Source organism: Narcine bancroftii, chromosome 3, assembly GCF_036971445.1.
Source record: "Narcine bancroftii isolate sNarBan1 chromosome 3, sNarBan1.hap1, whole genome shotgun sequence".
Lineage (NCBI taxonomy): Eukaryota > Metazoa > Chordata > Chondrichthyes > Torpediniformes > Narcinidae > Narcine > Narcine bancroftii.
Window position 1 is genome coordinate 220,340,345 of NC_091471.1, and position 21,943 is coordinate 220,362,287.

Below are 21,943 nucleotides of genomic sequence, written 5' to 3' on the forward strand. Positions count from 1 at the left end.
TATTGAAGATCACTTAAAAAATATGCACGACATTGCACTGGCTACAGGGGGGGTAATTAATAACTTAATGCTTTAAAATACTCCAAAAAATTTAATTTCTAGAGCTTGTTCAAAGATACCCATGTGTAATTAGTAGAAATTCCCAGTAAAGATGAGTTCATCTTGAAGGCACAGTAATAGTGATATAATCTGTTGTCATACTGCATATGAAATTGGAATGAATGGTCTGTTAAATATCAATTTGCTTTAGAAGTTGGATAGTGGACAGTAAAATGATTAAAGTAGGCCCTCTTACATTGTTGGGTTTTCAGAATTTCAAATGTTATTACTATACCGTTACAATCTGCTTTGGATGTAAAAAGAAGAAAGGCTTCAGAACAGGAGACCTAAGAACAAATAAAGAATAATTTAGGGTTAATTTCAATCAAATTATTAAAGTACTGTTAATAGAAAATGGTCTTTTTAATTTTAAAATAAATATTGTTAAGACAGCAGAAGTGCCAGGCAACCCATGTCTCTAACGACCACCCTGGATTGAGTAAGCTAATCTTAGCTGGTTAGCAGCTGGTCAATGATAATTGCTCTCAACATGCTTCAGATGTGCAAGCTAGCCAAGTTCATGATTCTGGTCAATATCCTATGGTTCCCAGTAACATCAACAATAACATCAGGAATGAAGTGTGCAGAGGCGCAGGTCTTGAACCAATAGCACTGGACAACAAAGATTTTGCTTCCTGAACACTTCTGGATGTATTTTAATGGATTTGGGTCACTGATCATGTAATTTAAGTCTAATAGTATATTGCCCACAAAGATAGTTATTTTGTTAGTCCAGTGCTTTGAAAATGTTGTCATAGGCCTGGGCATGCTGAGTCAAGATAGATGCAGACAGGCTGTAAAGATAGCTCACATTTACATCTACTGTGCATTACATTGATATAGATTTTTGGGAGATAAATTGTGGCAAGTTTTTTTTTAGTGTAGGTCACTTATAAGCACTTCAAAAAAGATCTTATTTAAATTACTGGAGCTCTGCTCAAGACAGACAGTGCAGCTCTTGGGGGCCTTTGCAAAAACTTTGGGGAGTGCCCAAGAGACTTCACTAATGGATTGTTGTTTTGAAAAGCAACAGATGAAAGAGATCGGAGGAGTAATTCAGAGCCGCAGGCTGTCTAGAGTGCAGCTTGCTGTTCTAAGGGGGTCATGTGGTTTTTCAAGCAGAGAGGGTCAAACAGACTTTTTCTTAAGAGAGATCAGTTCTGCAGTGCTACAATCAGCAGCAGCAACTGGGACTGAAATAGGACAAGCTGGAAAGCTTGTGGAAAAACCCCATTTGGAAGACAGGTTGTGAGCACTTAGTTCCAGCCTGGACAAAGCCCTTGTGGTTCATGCAAGAGGAGAGGACTGGCTGCCTAATGTTTCACTTGAAATAAGGGAAACAAAAAGAAACTCTGTGGTGACCTGAAAGAAAGAGGTAATCATCTGGAGAACCCTGATGGGGCAAGTTTCTTTGGCAAGACACTGAAGTGGCTGATGGAAGTACATCAGTTGTGGGTGTCCTGGAACAACAAATATCTCTCTGAAAATCAACAAGAACTTTACTGAGCGGCAATCATTTACCTTTCAAGCACCAAAGCCTGTTGAACTTCATAAATGTTAAAGTCTGTGTTAAGTATAAGAATTGCCTGCAACCAGTGAACTTGGAGGAATGAGAAGTGAGATTGGACTGTGAACCAAAGAACTTTTCTGAACCTACACACACATTACATACACGTGTGCTTAGAATTAGAAGGGGATTGTTAGGTTAAGTTAATAGTAATAAGTTAAAGTTTGATCCTGTTTTCATGCTTGAAGATAATTAAAAGCAACTTTTGTTTAAGTAACCATTTGTCTGGGTTTTGGCGTCCTCTGGGCTCATAACAGTGGTGAATATACACAATACTAAATTCAGTAAAAGTTAATTTAATGTTTCTCCAACTTCCTACATGATACATCAAATCTGAACTTATCGTTGTGTTTAGCTTGAAGCTGCAGGAAGCAAACCTTTCGAAAAAAAATTGTTGTCCAGTATCTTTGGCTTGGCTTCGCGGACGAAGATTTATGGAGGGGGTAAAAAAGTCCACGTCAGCTGCAGGCTCGTTTGTGGCTGACCAGTCCGATGCGGGACAGGCAGACACGATTGCAGCGGTTGCAAGGGAAAATTGGTTGGTTGGGGTTGGGTGTTGGGTTTTTCCTCCTTTGCCTTTTGTCAGTGAGGTGGGCTCTGCGGTCTTCTTCAAAGGAGGCTGCTGCCCGCCAAACTGTGAGGCGCCAAGATGCACGGTTTGAGGCGTTATCAGCCCACTGGCGGTGGTCAATGTGGCAGGCACCAAGAGATTTCTTTAGGCAGTCCTTGTACCTTTTCTTTGGTGCACCTCTGTCACGGTGGCCAGTGGAGAGCTCGCCATATAATACGATCTTGGGAAGGCGATGGTCCTCCATTCTGGAGACGTGACCCATCCAGCGCAGCTGGATCTTCAGCAGCGTGGACTCGATGCTGTCGACCTCTGCCATCTCGAGTACCTCGACGTTAGGGGTGTGAGCGCTCCAATGGATGTTGAGGATGGAGCGGAGACAACGCTGGTGGAAGCGTTCTAGGAGCCGTAGGTGGTGATGATGCCGCTTTAGTTGCCCATTCAGAGCCAGCTCTTCAGCGCTTGACGTCCTGCTTTGCGGAAACTGCCAAAATGTTTGGCCTGGAAGTCAGCCTGAAGAAAACTGAGGTCCTCCATCAGCCAGCTCCCCACCATGACTACCAGCCCCCCCACATCTCCATCGGGCACACAAAACTCAAAACGGTCAACCAGTTTACCTATCTTGGCTGCACCATTTCATCAGATGCAAGGATCGACAATGAGATAGACAACAGACTCGCCAAGGCAAATAGCGCCTTTGGAAGACTACACAAAAGAGTCTGGAAAAACAACCAACTGAAAAACCTCACAAAGATAAGCGTATACAGAGCCGTTGTCATACCCACACTCCTGTTCGGCTCCGAATCATGTCCAGTATAACCTGCTATCAATTGTGTATAATTGTGATTTTATGAAAAGGCTCTGGGATTATACCCTAAAAAAATTCTAGAAATGCAGAGAATGAACTGGCTGCAAAAAAAACTTGTTGAAGCACATAAAAATTAATTGAAATGTATTTCATGGTTGAAGAGGTATTTTTAAAGATAGTACCTGAACAAAAAGGGAGAAAAGTTGGGCGACTTGGGAGAACACATGTATCAGGAGGCATCACAACTTGATACAGCTTTTCTCTTATTTGTTTATAATCTGAATTCTAATTGCATTGCAGACTCAATGCAAACCCTACAAGTATAGCAGATCATATGAATCCTTTGTGATAAAAGCATAAAGCAAGATTAATTAAAATAAGCTGTAATATAATGGAATCAGAACACAGGACATAACAAATATTACTTATCTACACCCTCTGAAAACAAAGCATAATACAGAGAAGGAGGAAACATCAACAGTGGAAAAACTAAACAGTAAAAAAGATACAAAAATGTTCTGTTTGAAAATACTGTACTGGCCAACATTTTGATTGCAGAACAGATTTACCTTATAGTTGTGTATGTTTGCATTCTAAATTGCATGTCTGAATTAATTATTTTTGTACATTTGCCAATAAAGAATACTCACACCTTGGGTCTTCCACCAACAATTCCTGTTAGACCGGGTGCTGTTCAAAATAAAATAAAATATTTTGTAGAGAATCTGTAATGCCAAACAGCCAAATCTTAAAGGTTTCATCTAGGAGTGGCATAGAGGCACACCAAGTGGAGCTGTTGTTTCATGGCTCCATCTGGGTTTGCTGCTGAGCTCCAGAGATGTTTGGATGGAGTGCACACGTTCTCCTTGAGATTGATTAGGTTTACCCAGAAAGCTACAGTTGCCTCCCACATTCAAAAGATCTGTGGTTTGGGACATTAATTGGCCACCTGGTTGGTAGGTGGGTAGGACCATCTTTGGTGAGCTGATGGGAATGTGGGAGAATAGATTATAGGGGGAAATTAATTAGGGAATGGAATTACTCTGTGAATCAGCAGAATTTGAAACTCAACTTTTTTATGTCGTTAAGGAAATATAAACATGACAATGCTCTCGTTTTAGGTTGGGTCGAACTTCAATTGAGTGAGAATTGCATGAACTTCAATGGCAACCATGAAGAAATCATACAAATGTCTCTACTTTCTAAAGAGTCTGAGGAGATTTGGCATGTCATTGGATATTCTATCAAGCATCTGGAGATGCACTGTGGAACGTACACTCAGTGTTTGCATGCCCAGGAATGCAGAAAGCTGCAGAAGGTCGCAAGCATAGCTAGTCCATCACAGGGTCTGACCACCCCCCCACCACCCACACACCCCCCATCCATTGCAGAAACCTTTGTGAGGCACTGCCTCAAGAAGGCAGCCAACATGATAAAGGATCCCCAAAATCCCTGGTTACAACATCTTCTCGCTGCTACCTTTGGGCAGAAGGTACAGAAACCTAGTACTACTAGGTTCAAAACAATTTCTTTCCAACAACTAGTAGGATCTTCAACCTCCTTTATAGAAGGAAAATGTTTCCTGGCACATGGGTAGAATGCAAGGCTGGATTTAATCTATTTTAACGTGAGGAGTCTGACAAAGTAAGGCTGATGATCTGAGGATGGTGATTAATATGGGAATAAGTCATTATGGATAGATGGTGATAATTGCAAATTCCACATATTGAATCTTTGGGCAAGATGAGAAGGGTAAAAAAGAGATGGAATTGCAATAAAATCAAGAAGTCTCTTGCTACCTTAAGGAAGGAGGATATCCCAGAAGATTCTTCAAATTAGCTCATATAGCTGGAGCTTAGAGAGAGCAATAGGGTATTCACTTAGCTTGGCATGTACTAAAAGGCTCCAAACAGCCAGCAGCAGATGGAGAGATAGATATGTGTGAGTAGGAGAGTATATTGTAATATATATATATGTAGGCAAATCATAGTTCAGTGTACAAAAATAGGAGAATGAGAGTATTTGTAATTTACACCTTACAAACTGGGAATGATTTAATGTGAACATTTTTGTAGAAGTAGAATTTTTCGAGATCCTTGAGCTAGTATACAGATGATCTTGTTTGGGATGGGGTAGTACTCATCTCAAGGAATGTGGCTGAGCAAGTGCGTGGACCATCAATGGGAGAAGATATTGGAATGGTGATCCTATGTCTGCAAGCTTTGTTACAGAAAAGGAAAAAGAAAGATTGGAAATTAAGATCTTAATTCGGGGGAATTGTCCATTTTTGTATGTGAAGGATTGGGAGAGGCTCCTTGTTGGAAAGTCTATCTGTGACCAGTGGAAGGTATTTAAAAATGAAATGATTTGAGTTCAGGTACAATGGTGAAGTGTAAGCCAATGGTCAAAAGAACCCTGGATGTTGAGAGATAATGTGGGGTGGATAAAGAAAAAATGATACCTTATGGCAAGATTAGGGAACTCAAAACAAGGTGAGATCTTTCAGCACTACTCAAACCAAATAATTACAAAGGCAGACAAAATTAACAAAAATCTCAGTTTTTAATGACATAAAGGGTAACAGCATGAGGGTAAAGCCCAGTAAGATCAAAGTTGTAATATATTCATTGAGCCAGAAGACATGGCTATGATCTTAAACAAAACTCATATGTAGGTGCTGAAGATTGCCACTGCAGAATTAAGAGAGTGGGGCGGGGGGGGGGGGGGGCGAGGTCATTGAAATTTAGAATAAATTACTATCAAAAGGGAAATGTTTTAGTGGGTTTAACGCAGGCTAAATCCTCAAGGACTAATGTGATGCTTGTCAAGCTTCTGTTCTGTTTCAATGTTTTTTATAAAATTTTACAACAATAATAATACATAAAATATAAGCCATATTTATCTAAATATAAAGTGGCAATATGAAAAAGGGAAATATACAAAAGAAAGGTATAAGAAAAGCTGTTATATATAAACTAGATATCATAATAATCAAACAGAAAAAGGAAATAATCAAGTAATCAGTTATAACACGCTGAATCAAAAATAGAGTTGCGCAGCATGGACCCTGGCCCTTTGTTCAATCACATCTGCATTGACCATCTTGCCCATTTATACTAACCCCACTTTGTGCAACGATTTCACATTCCCCGATGGCTTTTTCTTATTCAAGGACCTATCCAGGTGCCTGTTAAATATTGTCTCTCTCCAACATGATAAGATATCATTCCAAATATCAACTACTCTTTGTGTGAAACATTTATCCCTCATATCCCCTTAAAACTGCCCCTATCTCATCTTAAACCTATGCTCTCTAGTTTAGACACTTCTACCAAAGGAAAAAGACTTTGACTATGCCCCCCAAATTTAATCAACCTGCATAAAGTCACCACTCAGCATCCTTTGCTTCCAGGAAAAGATTCACTTTATTGTCATGTAATAATATGAAAAAAATGTCAGACACAATAGACTTCAAATTTTCCCTGCTCTACGTATGGATAGTGTAATGATTAGCGCACCACTATTACACCACCAGCGTTTGAATCCTGCATTATCTGGAAGGAGTTTGTCCATTCTCCCCGTGTCTATGTGGGCTTTTTCCAGATGCTCTGGTTTCCTCCCACCCTTCAAAACATACAGGGATTGTAAGTTAATTGGAGTATTTGGGTGGTGCAGGGTCTTGGGCCGGAAGAGAACGTTACCATGATGTTGTCTAAATTGACAAAAAAAGAAAGGCAAATGAGGAGTTGCCATGAGCATAATAACAGAAAGAGAAGCAATCTCTGCAGCCACACACACTCCTGTTCGATCCATCAGCAAACCAAGCTCCAGATCCAAACCTCCAATACGATCAGGAATTAAAGCACTTTTTATACATAGTCCCCTCATTTCAGGGCCTCATAATATTTGGGACATAGTAATGATATGTATATTAAAGTAGACATGATTAGTACTTTGTTGTCTCTCCCTTGCATGCAATGACTGCTTTAAGTCTGTGATTCAGAGACATCACCAGGTGCTGAGTATCTTCTCTGTCAGGCCTCGACCGCAGCCATCTTCTGCTCCTGCTTGTTTAAATTTCCTCTTCAGCATTTGGAAGACATGGTCAATTGGATTTAGATCGGATAACTGACTTGGCCATTCAAGAATTTTCCAATTTTTAGCTGTGAAGGTTTCCTTTGTTGCTTTAGGAGTATGTTTGGAATCACTGACTTGCTGTCCAATGAGTTTAGAGGTATTTTCTTGAACTTGAGCAGATGTTTCTATACATAACAGAATCAGCAGTTACATCATCAGTGAAGATAAGTGTCCCAGTACCTGTGGCAGCCATTCATGCCCCCACCGCCATGTTTCACAGATGAGGTAATATGCTTTGAATCTTGGGCAGTTCCTTTCGGCCTCCACACTTTCCTTTTTCCATCACTCTGATACAGGTTTATCTTGGTCTCACCTGTCCACAAGACGCTTTTCCAGAATTCTGCAGGGTCTTTTAAGTACTTCTTGGCAAACTGTAATCTGGCCATCCTGTTTCTGTGGCTAACTAGTGGATTACATTTTGCAGTGTAGCGTCTGTATTTCTGTTCATGAAGTCTTCTGCGGATACATCCACACCTGTGCCCTCTTTCTAATTAATGATGTTTCAAATAGTTAATTTTGGTAATCCTAAGGTTTGGGTGACATATCTTACTGTTTCATTGTTGTTTTTCAGCCTTATAATGGCTTCTTTGACTTTCATTGGCACAACTCTGGTCCTCATGTTGAAAAAAGGAAACTACAGACACTGAAGGTAGTGGAAAGCTTTAGAAGCAAGCCTCGGTCTCTTATACCTGCATCAATGAAGCAATTAAACACACCTGAGTAATCACACTTATGAAGCCCAATAACCCAAACAATATTCATTGGAGTAGAGAAGAATGAGGGGATCTCATAGAAACATTTCGAATGCTGAAAGGATTGAATAGAGTAGATGTGAATAAGATGTTTCCCTTGGTGGGTGAATCCAGGACAAGAGGGCACAGTCTTAGAATTAGAAGGTACCCATTTAAAACAGAGACAAGGAGAAATTTCTTTAGCCAGAGGGTCATGGATTTATGGAATTCTTTATGGAGTTTAAGGAGGAGATTAATAGGTATCTAATTAGTCAGGCTTTCAAGGAATATGGGGAAAAGGCTGGAAATTGGAACTAGATGTGAGAACGGTTTAGCTCATGTTCGAGTGGCGGCGCAGACTCGAGGGGCTGAATAGCCTACTTCTGTTCCTTGATCTTGGCTTTAAACAGCCTGTTAAAGGAGCTGATGGCAATTTTATTTAAAATCATGGACCCAAAATGGTGGCGCCTATGATCGGCAGCATCCATCAGGGGTTCCAGACTTGGGCGAAGCAGAGGACTGGTGCAGGGAACCAGAAACCAGAACCACTCCCGCCCCCGACCCCCCCCTCCCCCTGCTTGTGGAGGAGATGACCCATGGTGACCACGGCAGCAGAACAGTGAGGGGACCTGGGGCTAAGGAACACACAAGTTACAGGTTGCTGGCGACGAGAGGCGAGGAACTCACGTAGATTGTGGGCTGCTAGAGACTATGGTCAAAGCATTCACACCAGGCGGCAGTCTGCTAGAGACTGGCTCGAGATTGGCTGAAGGGGTACGAGGGATGCGAGAGGGTGTTGAGGGCGCTGTGCCGGAGGTTCAGATCTGAAGTTCGGGTTGCTGATGGTCTGGACTCGAGTCCGTGTGGCCGCAGAGGCTGCAGGAATGTTGGAGGTGAATCCACAGACACTCTTTTGCCTCCTTTCTTGACTGTCAGAGGCTCCTGGCAATTTCTGATGATGGTGAATCTGTCTGCCTTATGGCAGACTAAAGGCAACTTTATGTTATATTACACCTGTTTTTATTACATGACAATAAAGGAATCGTGAATCTTGCAAAGTGTCTTTGTCCCAAACATTTTGGAGGGCACTGTGTATTCTCACCAACAAGCAGTCAAATATCTCTCTAGAGCTGCTCTAAAGGGTAGTCAGTGGCTCTGGATGAAAAGATTCCATCTGGGCCCCCAGGTGAGTCAAAAAGCATCGAGGGGGGTGAACCCAGGACGCCGGGATTCGCTGCTGAAACCTCGGAGGTATCGAGGATCTATCAGCGAAACCCTGAGGAAGGAGGGCGTCCACTTGATAATCCAGAAGATGCCACCACTCACTTGACTACCCCATAGAGTCTAGTCATCAAGTCTCAGGAGTGCAATAAGGGATATTAACATCTGGTCCTACATAACATACCATTCACAAAACAGACAACCCAGGGCTGACCCCTATGCTCATCACTGGTACCAGGCTCCCGATTTAAAAATAACCCTCCACAACACCCTCTGCCTCTATCACCAAGCCAATTTTGTAACCAATTTCCTCGATCACTATGGATCCTACAGTGCCCTCCATAATGTTTGGAACAAAGACACTTTTTTTCCTTTATTTGCTCCTGTGCTCCACAGTTTTAAGTTTGTCATCAAACCATTTACTGATTGAAGCGTACATTCCAGATTTTATTCAAGGTTATTTGAAAACATTTTGCTTTTTGACCATGTAGAAATTACAGCACTTTTTACACATAATCTCCTCATTTCAGGGCACCGTAATTTTTGGGATATTTGGCTTCACAGGTGTTTGTGAGTACTCATGTTTGTTTAATTGCTTCATTGGTGGAAGTATAAGAGACCGAGACTTGCTTCTAAGCTTTTGATCACTTTTGGAGTCTGTAGCTGCCATTTTTCAACACGACGACCAGATTGAGCCAATGAAAGTCAAAGAAGCCATTATGAGGGTGAAAAATAAGAATGAAACTGTTAGAGACTTGGGCTATGTTATTGAAAGGGATTCTGAGAGACAGAATTTATTTACATTTGGAAAGGCAAGAATTTATCAGAAATTGTCAGTATGACTGTGCATGGGAAATCATGTCTCACAAATTTGATTGTCCTTAGGATTAACAAAATCAACTGTTTGGAACATCAGTTAGAAAAAAAAAACTTACAGTAATTGCAAAGGGTCTGGCAGGCCAAGGAAGACCTCTGATGACAGAAGAATTCTCATTAATAACGAAGAAATATCCCCAGATGCCTATCTGACAGTTAAGAAACACTCTTCAGGAGGGAGGTGTGGATGTGTCAATGACCACTGTCTGCAGAGGACTTCATGAACAAAATACAGAGGCTACACTGCAAGATGGACACCACAGAAAGGATGGTCAGATGAGACCAAGATTAGCCTGAGTCAGAGTGATGGCAAGAGCAAAATGTGGAGTCATAAAGGCACTGCCCAAGATTCAAACCATACCACCTCAGATGTGAAACTTGGTGGTGGAGGTGTTATGGACTGGCCATGTTTGGCTGGCACAGGTACTGGTGGAGTTCTCTTCATTGATGATGTAACTGCTGATGGCAGTAGAAAAATGAATTCTGAGGTGTATAGAAACACCTTATCTGCTCAGGTTCGAGTAAATGTCTCCAAACTCATTGGATGATTCTTCATGCTACAGCAAGACAATGACCCAAACTTATTGCTAGTGCAACAAAGGAGTTTTTCACAGCTAAAAACCAGAAAATACTTGAATGGCCAAGTCAGTCACCTGATCAAAATCCAATTGAGCATGTCTTCCATATGCTGAAGAGAAAACCCAAGGGGAGAAGCCCCCAAAACAAGCAGAAGCTGAAGATGGCTGCAGTAGAGGCCTTACAGAGCATCACTAAAGAAGATACTCAGCACCTGGTGATGTTGATGAATCACAGACTTCAAGCGTCATTGCATACAAAGGGTATGTAACAAAGTACTAAACATGACTCCTTTAATATACATATTATTGCTATTCCCCCAACATTATGATGCCCTGAAATGAGGAGATTATAAAAGTGCTGTAATTTCTACATGGTCAAACCAAAATGTATACAAATAACCTTGAATAAAATAATGTGCACTTCAATCACATGCGAATTGTTTGATTACAGATTTAAAACTGTGGCAAATAAAAAAAAAGCCTTTATCCTCAACATTATGGAGAGCACTGCATATGCTCATACCTAATAGCCTGAATACGCCTGGCTGGGATTGTCTGATCTCGGAAGCTAAGCAGGCACAGGCCTGGTCAGTACTTGGAGGGGAAACACCTGGAAACACCAGGTGCTGTAGGTTTCTGTGAGAGGCGCTGGACAAAGAGGCGACTCTCGGGCTGCCTTACAGTAGACAAAGTATTTCATGTATGTTACATTCTAAATGTGGTATTATGTGACAATAATGGAATTATGGCCCCATCTACACAAGTTATTTTGACCACATAAATCCCTCTTTATCAAATAAACACCAAATTCATGAGACATGATTTCCTATGTGCAAAAACATACTGACAATTCCTAATCAACTCTTGGCATTCAAAATGTAAATAAATCCTGTCTCTCAGAATCCCTTCCAATAACTTTCCCACCAATGATGAAGGCCTCACTGCCCTGCAGATCCCTGGTTTGTCCCTGCTGCCTTTGTTAAATAAAGGCACAATGTTATCCACCAGACTTCTGATACCTCACCTATAGCTAATGAAGATACTAAATCTTTGCCAGGTCCCCTTGCTTCCCATAATGTTATCCATCAGACTTCTGATACCTCACCTATAGCTAATGAAGATACTAAATCTTTGCCAGGTCCCCTTGCTTCCCATAATGTTATCCACCAAACTTCTGATACCTCACCTATAACTAATGAAGATACTAAATCTTTGCCAGGTCCCCTTGCTTCCCATAATGTTATCCACCAGACTTCTGATACCTCACCTATAGCTAATGAAGATACTAAATCTTTGCCAGGTCCCCTTGCTTCCCATAATGTTATCCACCAGACTTCTGATACCTCACCTATAGCTAATGAAGATACTAAATCTTTGCCAGGTCCCCTTGCTTCCCATAATGTTATCCACCAAACTTCTGATACCTCACCTATAACTAATGAAGATACTAAATCTTTGCCAGGTCCCCTTGCTTCCCATAATGTTATCCACCAGACTTCTGATACCTCACCTATAGCTAATGAAGATACTAAATCTTTGCCAGGTCCCCTTGCTTCCCATAATGTTATCCACTAGACTTCTGATACCTCACCTATAGCTAATGAAGATACTAACTCTTTGCCAGGTCCCCTTGCTTCCCATAACATCCTAGGATACTCCTGGTCACGCCCATGAAATGTATCCTCTTTTATGAATTTCCAGATAGCTCCTGCTTCATAATATTGATCTGGTTCCAGATATCACTGTCTTTCTCCCCCAGTCCCACTGGCTTCCACATGTAAATCCCACAGTAAATACATGATCTCTTTGGGGCTCCGCACATAGATTACACCTCATTTAACCTTAAGGGGACCTAGTCTCTCCCAAACTCCTTTTTTACTTCTCATACACATAAAATTTTGCATATTCAGATCCATTATTTGTGGTATAAATCCTTTGTTGCCTAGACCAGAACAGAGGCAATGAAATATATTATTCACACATTTTTTTGAGGATCAATGACGATAAATTTCCTTATATTTTTCCTTGTTGTTAATTTAGTATCTGTTCAAAACTCTTGAGTTCAAAAAATCTTGGCTCTCTGGACCCAAACTAAAAGAAGGAAGTCATTTGATTGTGTGGACTGTTTTGTCTTTGCAATGGAAGGAAGTATTTGCAGTGTGTTCTTTGTAACAAATGGCCATCTTGTTTCAATATTTAGACAGTTTGGTCATTAAAAGAATAATTAGCCATAAAAAGAATCAGCTAACAATTGCTGCCGTGTAACCTCGCGGACATGCTAAAGTCAATGAACGGTCAGTGCTTACTTTGGAAACATGTTGAAGAGATGCAGACTTCTCAATACAATACTTCAAGGCTTCATTGGAGCCTTAAAGATACATGACCCGAGGTTTGGGGGAGGGGGGAAGGATGGTGAAGGTAGTTCCATATGCTTTGCACAGATTCCTGCACAATCTGGGCCAAATTAATTGAAGCAGTAACAAATCAAGGAATTTAAAAACAGTCCAAACTACTGAAATTTAAGTTTACTGCATTCTTTAATGTTGGCTCATAACCAGTGTATAAGCTCACGCAGACCTTACGAATAGATATAACCTAAAAACAATGGGGTTTTGTTGATTTGAGAAAATTCAACTTGGGTTCATTTCTTAAGGAAATTAGGCACATTTTAAAAAGCCTTTTCATGTCAAAGTAATAGCTAAAAAATTTACTAAAACCCTAACAAGAGAGAAAGTCAAGGACTGAAAATATTTAAAAATGTTCCTATTTGCCAAAAACTACATTTAGATTTCATAAATAAAACACACTAACCAACACATTGAAATTTACAAAACTTGTATTTCTGAATGAAATGAAAAGAAACAATGCAATTTTATTATATGATTAATGCATATTCTTGAAAATATTTGAGTTGTGATAAAAAGTGAAAGTCAGGCAGTGTCTTTGGCTCATTGATCATTCAGGAATCTAATGGCAGCGGGGAAGACGCTGTCCTTATGCCATTGAGTGCTCATCTTTAGACTCCTGTACCTTTATCCCAGTGTTACAGAGTGAAGAGGACATAGCCTGGGTGGTAGGGGTCTTTGAGGATAGAAGCTGCTTTCTTTTTAAAATTAAAAAAAAAATTTTCACACTGTGAACCATATCAACCAAAATACATACAAACATTTCCTTCTTAAACATACACAGTGGCCTTTTCTTAAGATTCAGCCTCTTGTCCTTGATGGAGTGAAGGCTGGTGCCTGTGATATCTGTAAGGTAAAACATCATGAGATGGGAATGTGTAGGGAGTTACCCTGTACAGGGCAGTAACAAGAAGGGGAGGTGTCCTTGTACTCCTGTTAGGTAAAACATCATGAGATGGGACCGGAGAAGGAGTCACCCAGTACTAAGGAGTAACAGAATGCATCCTTGTACTTACAAGATAAGAGAGACATTGATGGATTGAGAGGCAGGAAGCTAGCAGGGAAAGGCTAGCAACAGTTTAAGAGAGACATTGATGGATTGAGAGGCAGGAAGCTAGCAGGGAAAGGATAGCAACAGTTTTAGTCATTGGACAAGTAATGATATGATGATGTTCTAAGCATGTATCCAAGGGTATAAAAAATCACCATTTTGCTGATAACGGCAGAATGCATTCTCCGACTAACTTTGTTAGTCGCAAGTGTTACAATCCGGTAATAAAGAACAAAGAACCCTGATTTCGACTCAGCCTGGTGTTTGTCTCACTCATTCATGAACAAAGCAGACCTAACATATCGCAGGCCAAGTTAACAACCCTCTGGAGTTTATTCTTGTCTTGAGTGTTGGCACCTCCATACCAACCAGCAGAATGCTCTCCATAGTACACCTGTAGAAGTTTTCAGTATCCATGACATACCGAATCTCCTCAAACACCTCACAAAGTATAGCCGCTGGTGAGCCTTCTTCATGATTGCATCAATGTTTACGTTCCTGATTTGTTCCCCATCTTTTATGAAGTAAAGGCTTACCCAAGGCAAGGATATCGGCCCTCATATTGACATTTTAAAGAAGCGCCATTGAAAGGGTCCTGTTTGGCTTCATCATTGTGTGGGATGGTAGCAGAAAAGTGTTGGACTGGAAGTCAATTCAGAGGATCATCGAAGCAGCTGAGGAGATCACTGGAATTTCCCTTTCCTCTAATCACCACAAGTGTTGCTTAAATCGGGCTCAGATAATTATTGAGGACCCTTTCCATTCATTACACAATATCTTTGATTTACTACCATCAAGAAAGAGGTACCAGGAGCATCAAAATCAGGATTTACAGGCTAGGAAACAGTTTCTTTCTGTAGGCGATGAGATTGATGAATGGCATTATATAACTGAGAAAATTATCTAAAATATTTATATAGTATTTATTTATTTTAAAGTTTTTCTTTGTGTGTGTGTGTTTGTGTGTGTGTGCATATATCTATATATGTGATTATTATGTATTCTGTATGTATGTGCATCGTGGTCCAGAGAAACAGTGTTTCGTCTGGTTGTATATGTACAGCCAGATAATAAACTGAAACTTGTACTTGTTCTTAGGGGCATACCCAAGTCATTTAACCATGGTTAGTAAGATCTCTATCAATGTCTGATCCAACAAGTATAAGCAGATTATTATTTAAATTTTTAGAATTTGGGTTTTACTCTTTTAGCTGCATTAAACATGTGCTACATATATCACTATCACCCAATAAATTGCAAAATTGCCCAAATATTTATGAAAAACAGATCTACTATTTTACATCTAGAATCCTGTTCTGAAATGGATCCAAGTGTTTCCCAATAGGAACGGCATGAGAAGCTCTCAACTGTATTATCTATGCTCACTGGGAAGGGAGAGAAGACCCTATGGGAACACTCCCTACAGTTGCTATAGAACAACTTGTGGTGATATGTACAAACAACTGCATATGAGTAGCTGGCCTGCCCATTGATGACTTACTCCCTAGTAACTCCTCCTCCCCTTGTGACCCGGCCATAAAGGTCGACCTCCCTCTCCCTATCCATTCATTTGAGCACATGGAATTGGACCAGCTACAATCTAAAGTGTATTAAAGCCTATTGTTTCTCATTCACTGTCTTTGATGTAATTGATAGAGCATATAATTTAATACTTTAATTTTCCACATGGGATGGACAAGCTGCTGAGACCCCACAGGCTAGACATCAGTCCACAGATGCCCGGAGCTTGTGAGCAGTACGAGCAGTGGATCGCCTGCTTCTTGAACTTTCTGCAGACTTGGTGGACTCGGATGAGAAGAAACTCAAAGTCCTGCAAGCAAAAGTGGGCCACCGAGTGTACCAGGCGATCAGAAACTGCACGACCTACCCATAGGCCATCGCTGAACTCCACAACCTCTACCTACCCCAGGTGAACAAAGTGTACTCACGATACCTTCTGGCTTCAAGGAAACAGCAGCCTGGTGAGTCCATGGATGAGTTCCTTTGGGCTTTGTACGAACTGGGGAGAGACTGCTGGGCACTGTTTCGACCTCAGTACCCTCATCCCAGCATGTGGAGGAGCTGGTCTGGGATATCTGGGTGTCTGGGGTGAGGTCCGACTACTTATGTCAGCGACTGCTTGAGGAGTACAAACTGCCTCTGAAGAGAGCCTTCCAGCTTGCTAGGACTCTGGATGCTGCCCAGCGCAACGCTGAGATGATTTCTGCCGGGAAGAACGGTCCCTCCACATGTGGGCTGCAGGTGCCGCCATTTTGGGATTTGGCATCACAGACTGCTTCCATGCAAGGAGCCCCCGACCCCAACACCATCGGCGCCGCAATCAAGCCCCAAGGTGCTACCTCTGCAGCCAGCTGAAGAAGCCCCGACAACTCTGCCCGGCAAAGGAAGCCACCTGTTCGGGATGTGGAAGTAAGGACATTACCAGCGTGTCTGTTAGTCCAAATCCTCCTGATTGAGCAGCACTGCATGGACCCCCAGGGGCGGGCCATCAACCCTGAAGTCACTTCTGGTCCTGAACGGCTTGACTGTGTACACGGCCAGGGAGTCACTATCATCTTCCTGAATGACGTCAGTTCCGTCTTCTTCCTCCTTCTCGCCTGGGATGACCATGTGGTCAACATGGGGGTTGCCATCTTACCAATTGGGGCCCCCCCTTCAACAGTGATGGCGATCCAGTTCTGGCATCCGTGATACTGAACCAAGGCAGCCCTCACCTGATCACCCACTCGATGATGCACATTGAGGTAAACGGAAAAAGAACTGTTTGACAGTGGTAGCACAGAGAGCTTCATCCACCCAGACACAGCCCGCAAACTCTCTCTCTCTCTCTCTCTCTCTCTGTGAGACCAACAAGCAGCACAATCTCTATGGCTGCAAAGGACCAATCTGCTGACATCTGTGGTTACTGTATTGTGTCATTAATAGTGGGGACGAACATTTACTGCTAACGTCACAGCTCTGTATGCTGATCTTCCTGGGCCTTGACTTCCAAAGCCGGTTCAGGAGTATGACGATGGCATTTGGAGGACCACAACTGCCCATAATGGTATACAACCCCCAGCTCCCGTCCCCATCAGCCAGTTCCCACTGCAGCCTCTCTACCCTCTGTGTATCCCCTCTGTTATTATTTGAGATGCTAACTCTGGACCGCAAGCCCATTGCGACAAAGAGCAGGCGCTATAGTGCTGAGGACAGGGTGTTATTAAAGTCCGAGGAGCAGCGACTCCTGGCGGAGAAGGTCATAGCCCACAGTTCCAGCCCATGGAGAGCCCAAGTGGTGGTGGTCAGGGGCGGGAGTAAACCTCATATGGTGATCGACTACAGCCAGATGATCAACCGATTCATGCAGTTGGACGCCTACCCCTCCCCTGGATCGCTGACATGGTCAATAAGATCGCCCTGTACAGGGTATTCTCCACTAGAGACCTGAAGTCAGCATACCACCAACTCCCCCTTCGCCCAGGAGACCACCAGTATACCGCATTCGAAGTGGATGGCAGGCTCTCCTACTTCCTCCGGGTGCCCTTTGGAGTTATTAATGGTGTCTTCTTGTTCCAGAGGGAGATGGATCAGATGGTAGACAGGCACAAACTGACAGCCACATTCTTCTATCTAGACAATGACACCATCTGTGGCCACGACCAGGACCATGACGTGAAATTTCCCAAATTCCTACACACGGCAAAGTCCTTCAATCTGACATAATAAGGACAAGTGTGTATTTAGCACAATTCACCTGTCCTCCTTGGATGCGTCATGGCACATGGTGTCTTTGCCCCTGATGCCAACCAAATGCGTCCCCTCATGGAACTCCCGATCCCACACAACCTCAAGACACTAAAAAGGTGCTTGGGGTTCTTTTCCTACTCTGCTCAGTGGGTACCCAATTATGCTGATAAAGCCTACCCCCTCGCAAGAGCCACAACCTTCTCCTTATTGGCAAAAGCTCAGGCTGCATTCACCCAAATCAAAGGAGACATCGCTAAAGCCACGATGCAGGCTATGGAAGAATCCACTCCATTCCAGGTGGAAAGTGAAGCCTCCGACTTCGTGCTGGCCACCACTCTCAACCAGGCGGGCAGGCCAGTGGCACTTTTTTCCCACACCCTCCATGGCCCCAAGACAAGGCACTCCTCTGCTGAGAAGAAAGAACAGGCAATCGTTGAGGCAGTACACTACTGGTGTCATTACCTAGGCGGGAAAAGATTTTATCCTGCTAACGAACCTGTATGTTCAACAACAAACTGCGGGGTAAAATCAAGAACGACAAAATTCTGAGGTGGAGAATCCAGCTCTCCACCTATAACTACAATTTCCTTGCCGGCCAGGCAAGCTCAATCACCCCCCCCCCCCCACCCCAGATGCCCTATCCTGGAGGACGTGTACCAGCGCGCATCTCAGCCGCCTCCAGTCCTTGAACGATGACCTCTGCAACCTCGGGGTCACAAGTCTGTTCCACTTCATAAAAGCTCGAGGACGTCAGGTCTCTGACCAGACACTGTTGGGTCTGTGCAGAATGTAACCCGCAGTTCTTCCGGCCCGACAAGTCACACCTCATCAAAGGCACACGCCCATTTGAATGACTCAGTAACAATTTCAAGGGGCCCCTGCCCTCGTCCAACAGGAATGTCTATTTCCTCAACATTATCAACGAGTTCTCCAGATTCCCTTTTGCCGTCCCCTGCCTCGACATGACCTCAGCCACTGTCATCAGGGCACTCCACAGCATATTCACCCTCTTTGGGTATCTGAACTATATCCATAGTGACTGGGGGGGGGGGGGGGGGGGAGTCCTCTTTCATGAGCGACAAGCTGCGGCAGTACCTGTTGGCTAGTCATAGCCACTAGTAGGACCACAAGCTACAACCCCAGGGGGAACAGCCGGGTGGAGAAAGAAAACACCACCGTTTGGAAGGCGGTCCTCCTGGGCCTCGAAAGGCTTGGCAGTGTCCCACTGGCACAAAGTCTTGCCTGAAGCACTCCATGCCATCTGATCCCTCCTATGCACCACTACCAACGTGACCCCACATGAACGCATGTTTTCCTTTCCGAGGAGGTCGGCCAACTAGAACCACACTGCCTCCCTGGCTCTCATCTACGGGACCCGTCCTGCTGCGGAAACACGTGAGAGGCCATAGGACCGATCTGTTGGTCGAAGAGGTGCAGCTCCTGCACCCCAACCCTTAATATGCCTACGTGCTGTACCCCGACAGCCATGAGGGCACAGTCCTTGTCCAAAATCTGCCATGTGCCAGAGACCTCTACCCACCCCCCACCCCAGATCCCACCTACACCCACATCGACGCCCCCCCCACCCCCCCGAGATGGTACAGGTTAGTGACACATACCGGGCACCCATACTACATGCCCTGGACAGCATTCCAGCTGCTCCAACCACCACGACAGCCCCCACATGCAACCAAACCCCACCTCCTACGGAGGCTGGATTCCCCAGCCTCAGGACATACAACCGGCGACGGAACCAACCAGTACACCACCAGCGGAGCTGTGCAGGTCATGGAGGTAGAGGAGACCACCTGACCAAAATTTTAACCAGACAGGGTTTTGTTTTAAAGAGGGAGTGAATGTGGTAATATGTATATACAACTGTGTACGAGTGGCAGGCCCACCCACTGATGACTCATTCCCTAGTAACTCCTCCCTTTGTGACCAGCCATAGATGTCGACCTCCCTCCCCCATTCATTCATTCGAGCACATGGAGTCGGGCCACCTACAATCTCAAGGGTATTAAAGCCTATCGTCTCACTCTCAGTCTTTGGAGTTATTGCTAGAGTGTATCATAACTACAAAACAGGTTCCAATGGAAGTGAGGGAAGCGTGAGCGGCATATGATCACCCACCTTTGACTCCAAGGCTGTTCGTCATTCCACCCTAATGCGAGAGACAGGATAACAATGCAGAGATGGCTCATGTATCCACAAAAATATTGGCAGTGATGAGGTTTCAAATATCTTGAGCACTGAAAATGTTCGCTGGCATTTTATGGAAAAGTATGATGGAATACTCTCCATTTGCCTGGATAAGTGCAAGTTCAGCAAGATACAAAATGTTCAACACCATGCAAGATGCAGCTGCCAGGTTGATAGGGAGCCAAGTCACAACAATTCACTCACTCCATAGTTTTTATCATCTAGTGGATGCACAACCAGGCTGAGGAACAGCTTCTTCCCATAGGGAGTGAGAATGTTGAACAACCAAAGGAATTGCTCACATTAACCATTCGCTAATATGATTGATATCGTATTATCCATCATATTCTGCAAACAAAATCTATTTGTACATATGAAGACTTGTCCTGCATGTGTATTGTTTCTCTGTATGCGTGTTATGTCTGATTAGTTGTCTCCATGTTTTGCACCAAGGACAGGAGAAAAATGTTTTATCAGGTTGAACTTGTGCAATCAGATGATAATAAACATAACTTTGCTTGAGCACACCAAGTCTCCTTCGACAGCACCTTCGAAACCCACCAGCTCCGGAAGGGCAAAGGAGGCAAAAGCATCAAATCCCACCACCACCTGGAAGTTGTCCTTCAAGCCTCACCCCGGCCTGACTTGGAAATATATCACTGTTCCTTCACCATAGCTGGGTCAAGATCCTTGAACACCCTCCCCAACAGCATTTGTGGGTCGGCCCAAAATATATGGACTACAGCAAATAACCACCACCCCAGGGGCAATTCAGGATGGGCAATTAAATGCTGGTTCAGCTTGTGAAGCTCACATCCTTTAAGTGAATAAAAAAAAACTTTGACAGAATGGAGGTTGCTTAATTAATATCTCAATGGTGATCTCAAGACAATGTCCTCCTATTTTTATGACATTTCAGTCTAGGTTATGAGATTTTTCTTAGGTCCCTTGGTTGTTAAAAAGTCAGGAAACATGAACATGAAAAATATTAACTGCATATGGATGAATAATGCATTGCGGTGAAGTTGTTTTTCCGAGAAAGGATTCTTTCTGGATTCGGCCAGCTTTTGGTGTTTTTTTTTTAACCATATTTTTATTGAGACTCCACTCTTCTAAAGGAGCTAGTTGGTTTCGTAGAGTACTGCATCAGCCAAGTGCGGCTAGCACGCCAGTTAAATGTCAGTTTCCACTTTCAGTTTCAGTTGGACTATTGTCTATCTCAGAAATCCCAAGTCTTGCCTTGTGTCTTGTTTTACCCCAATGATGCACCTGCCTCCAAGCATGTTATTCCATTTTTTTTCACTGCTGCCCATTATAATGGCCGCAGCTTTAATAAATGATGATAAGCTTTGAATTTGTATTGATTCCCCTGACTTCAGATAAAAGTCATGGCCTCGCTTTTGTCATGGTTGTCTCAGGAGCAGAAACGCCAGCTCAAATAGTTTGGGCTTGTAGGGCACGGGGTTGAGTCGGCCGAGCCAGTGCGTTTAGGCAGCCTGTCGCCACCCAGGTTTCCCCAACCCATGACTATTCTGCAAGATGACTCTCTTGTCCAATGTCTAGTCTTTTGTGTTGGTTGATTTTGTGCTTTGTGTATTTTATGATTAATTGATGTAAAGCACTTTGACCAATTCAATTAAAAAAATCACTTATGGTCACATTCAGTACTGTTTGTTAGAGAGGACCTGAAACCCTGGCAAATTCCTCTTTTTAAACTGGGACACTGGGGTTACTCAGTGTTGCTTCTGCAAAGCAGATCAATGGACTGGATTGTTTTTCACTTTGACGCAGCTACTTGATGAAAGTATCAAGCATCAGCGTGATGAAATGCTCTCTGCTCGTGGTGGATCTCCAGATTGCAAAACCCAATCCCAATCAATTACTCTGAAAAATGTATAAAATGACCGTCTCAAAGGTACCATCCCATAAATGTCTGTCAAATAAAATGAG

General features: G+C 43.1%; 1 protein-coding gene across 3 annotated transcripts in view; it reads right to left on the minus strand.

Annotated features, from left to right (window-relative positions):
- lratb.1 (lecithin retinol acyltransferase b, tandem duplicate 1) overlaps nt 1-21,943 on the minus strand; it is a 212,554-nt gene that overhangs the window by 41,270 nt on the left and 149,341 nt on the right. For all 3 annotated transcript variants that reach the window (XM_069926674.1, XM_069926673.1, XM_069926675.1), the window contains exons 14-15: nt 3,693-3,732; nt 335-386 (exon numbers count right to left, since the gene is read on the minus strand). In XM_069926674.1, coding sequence (XP_069782775.1) covers nt 335-386; nt 3,693-3,732 — 92 coding nt within the window. The remainder of the gene's footprint in view (nt 1-334; nt 387-3,692; nt 3,733-21,943) is intronic.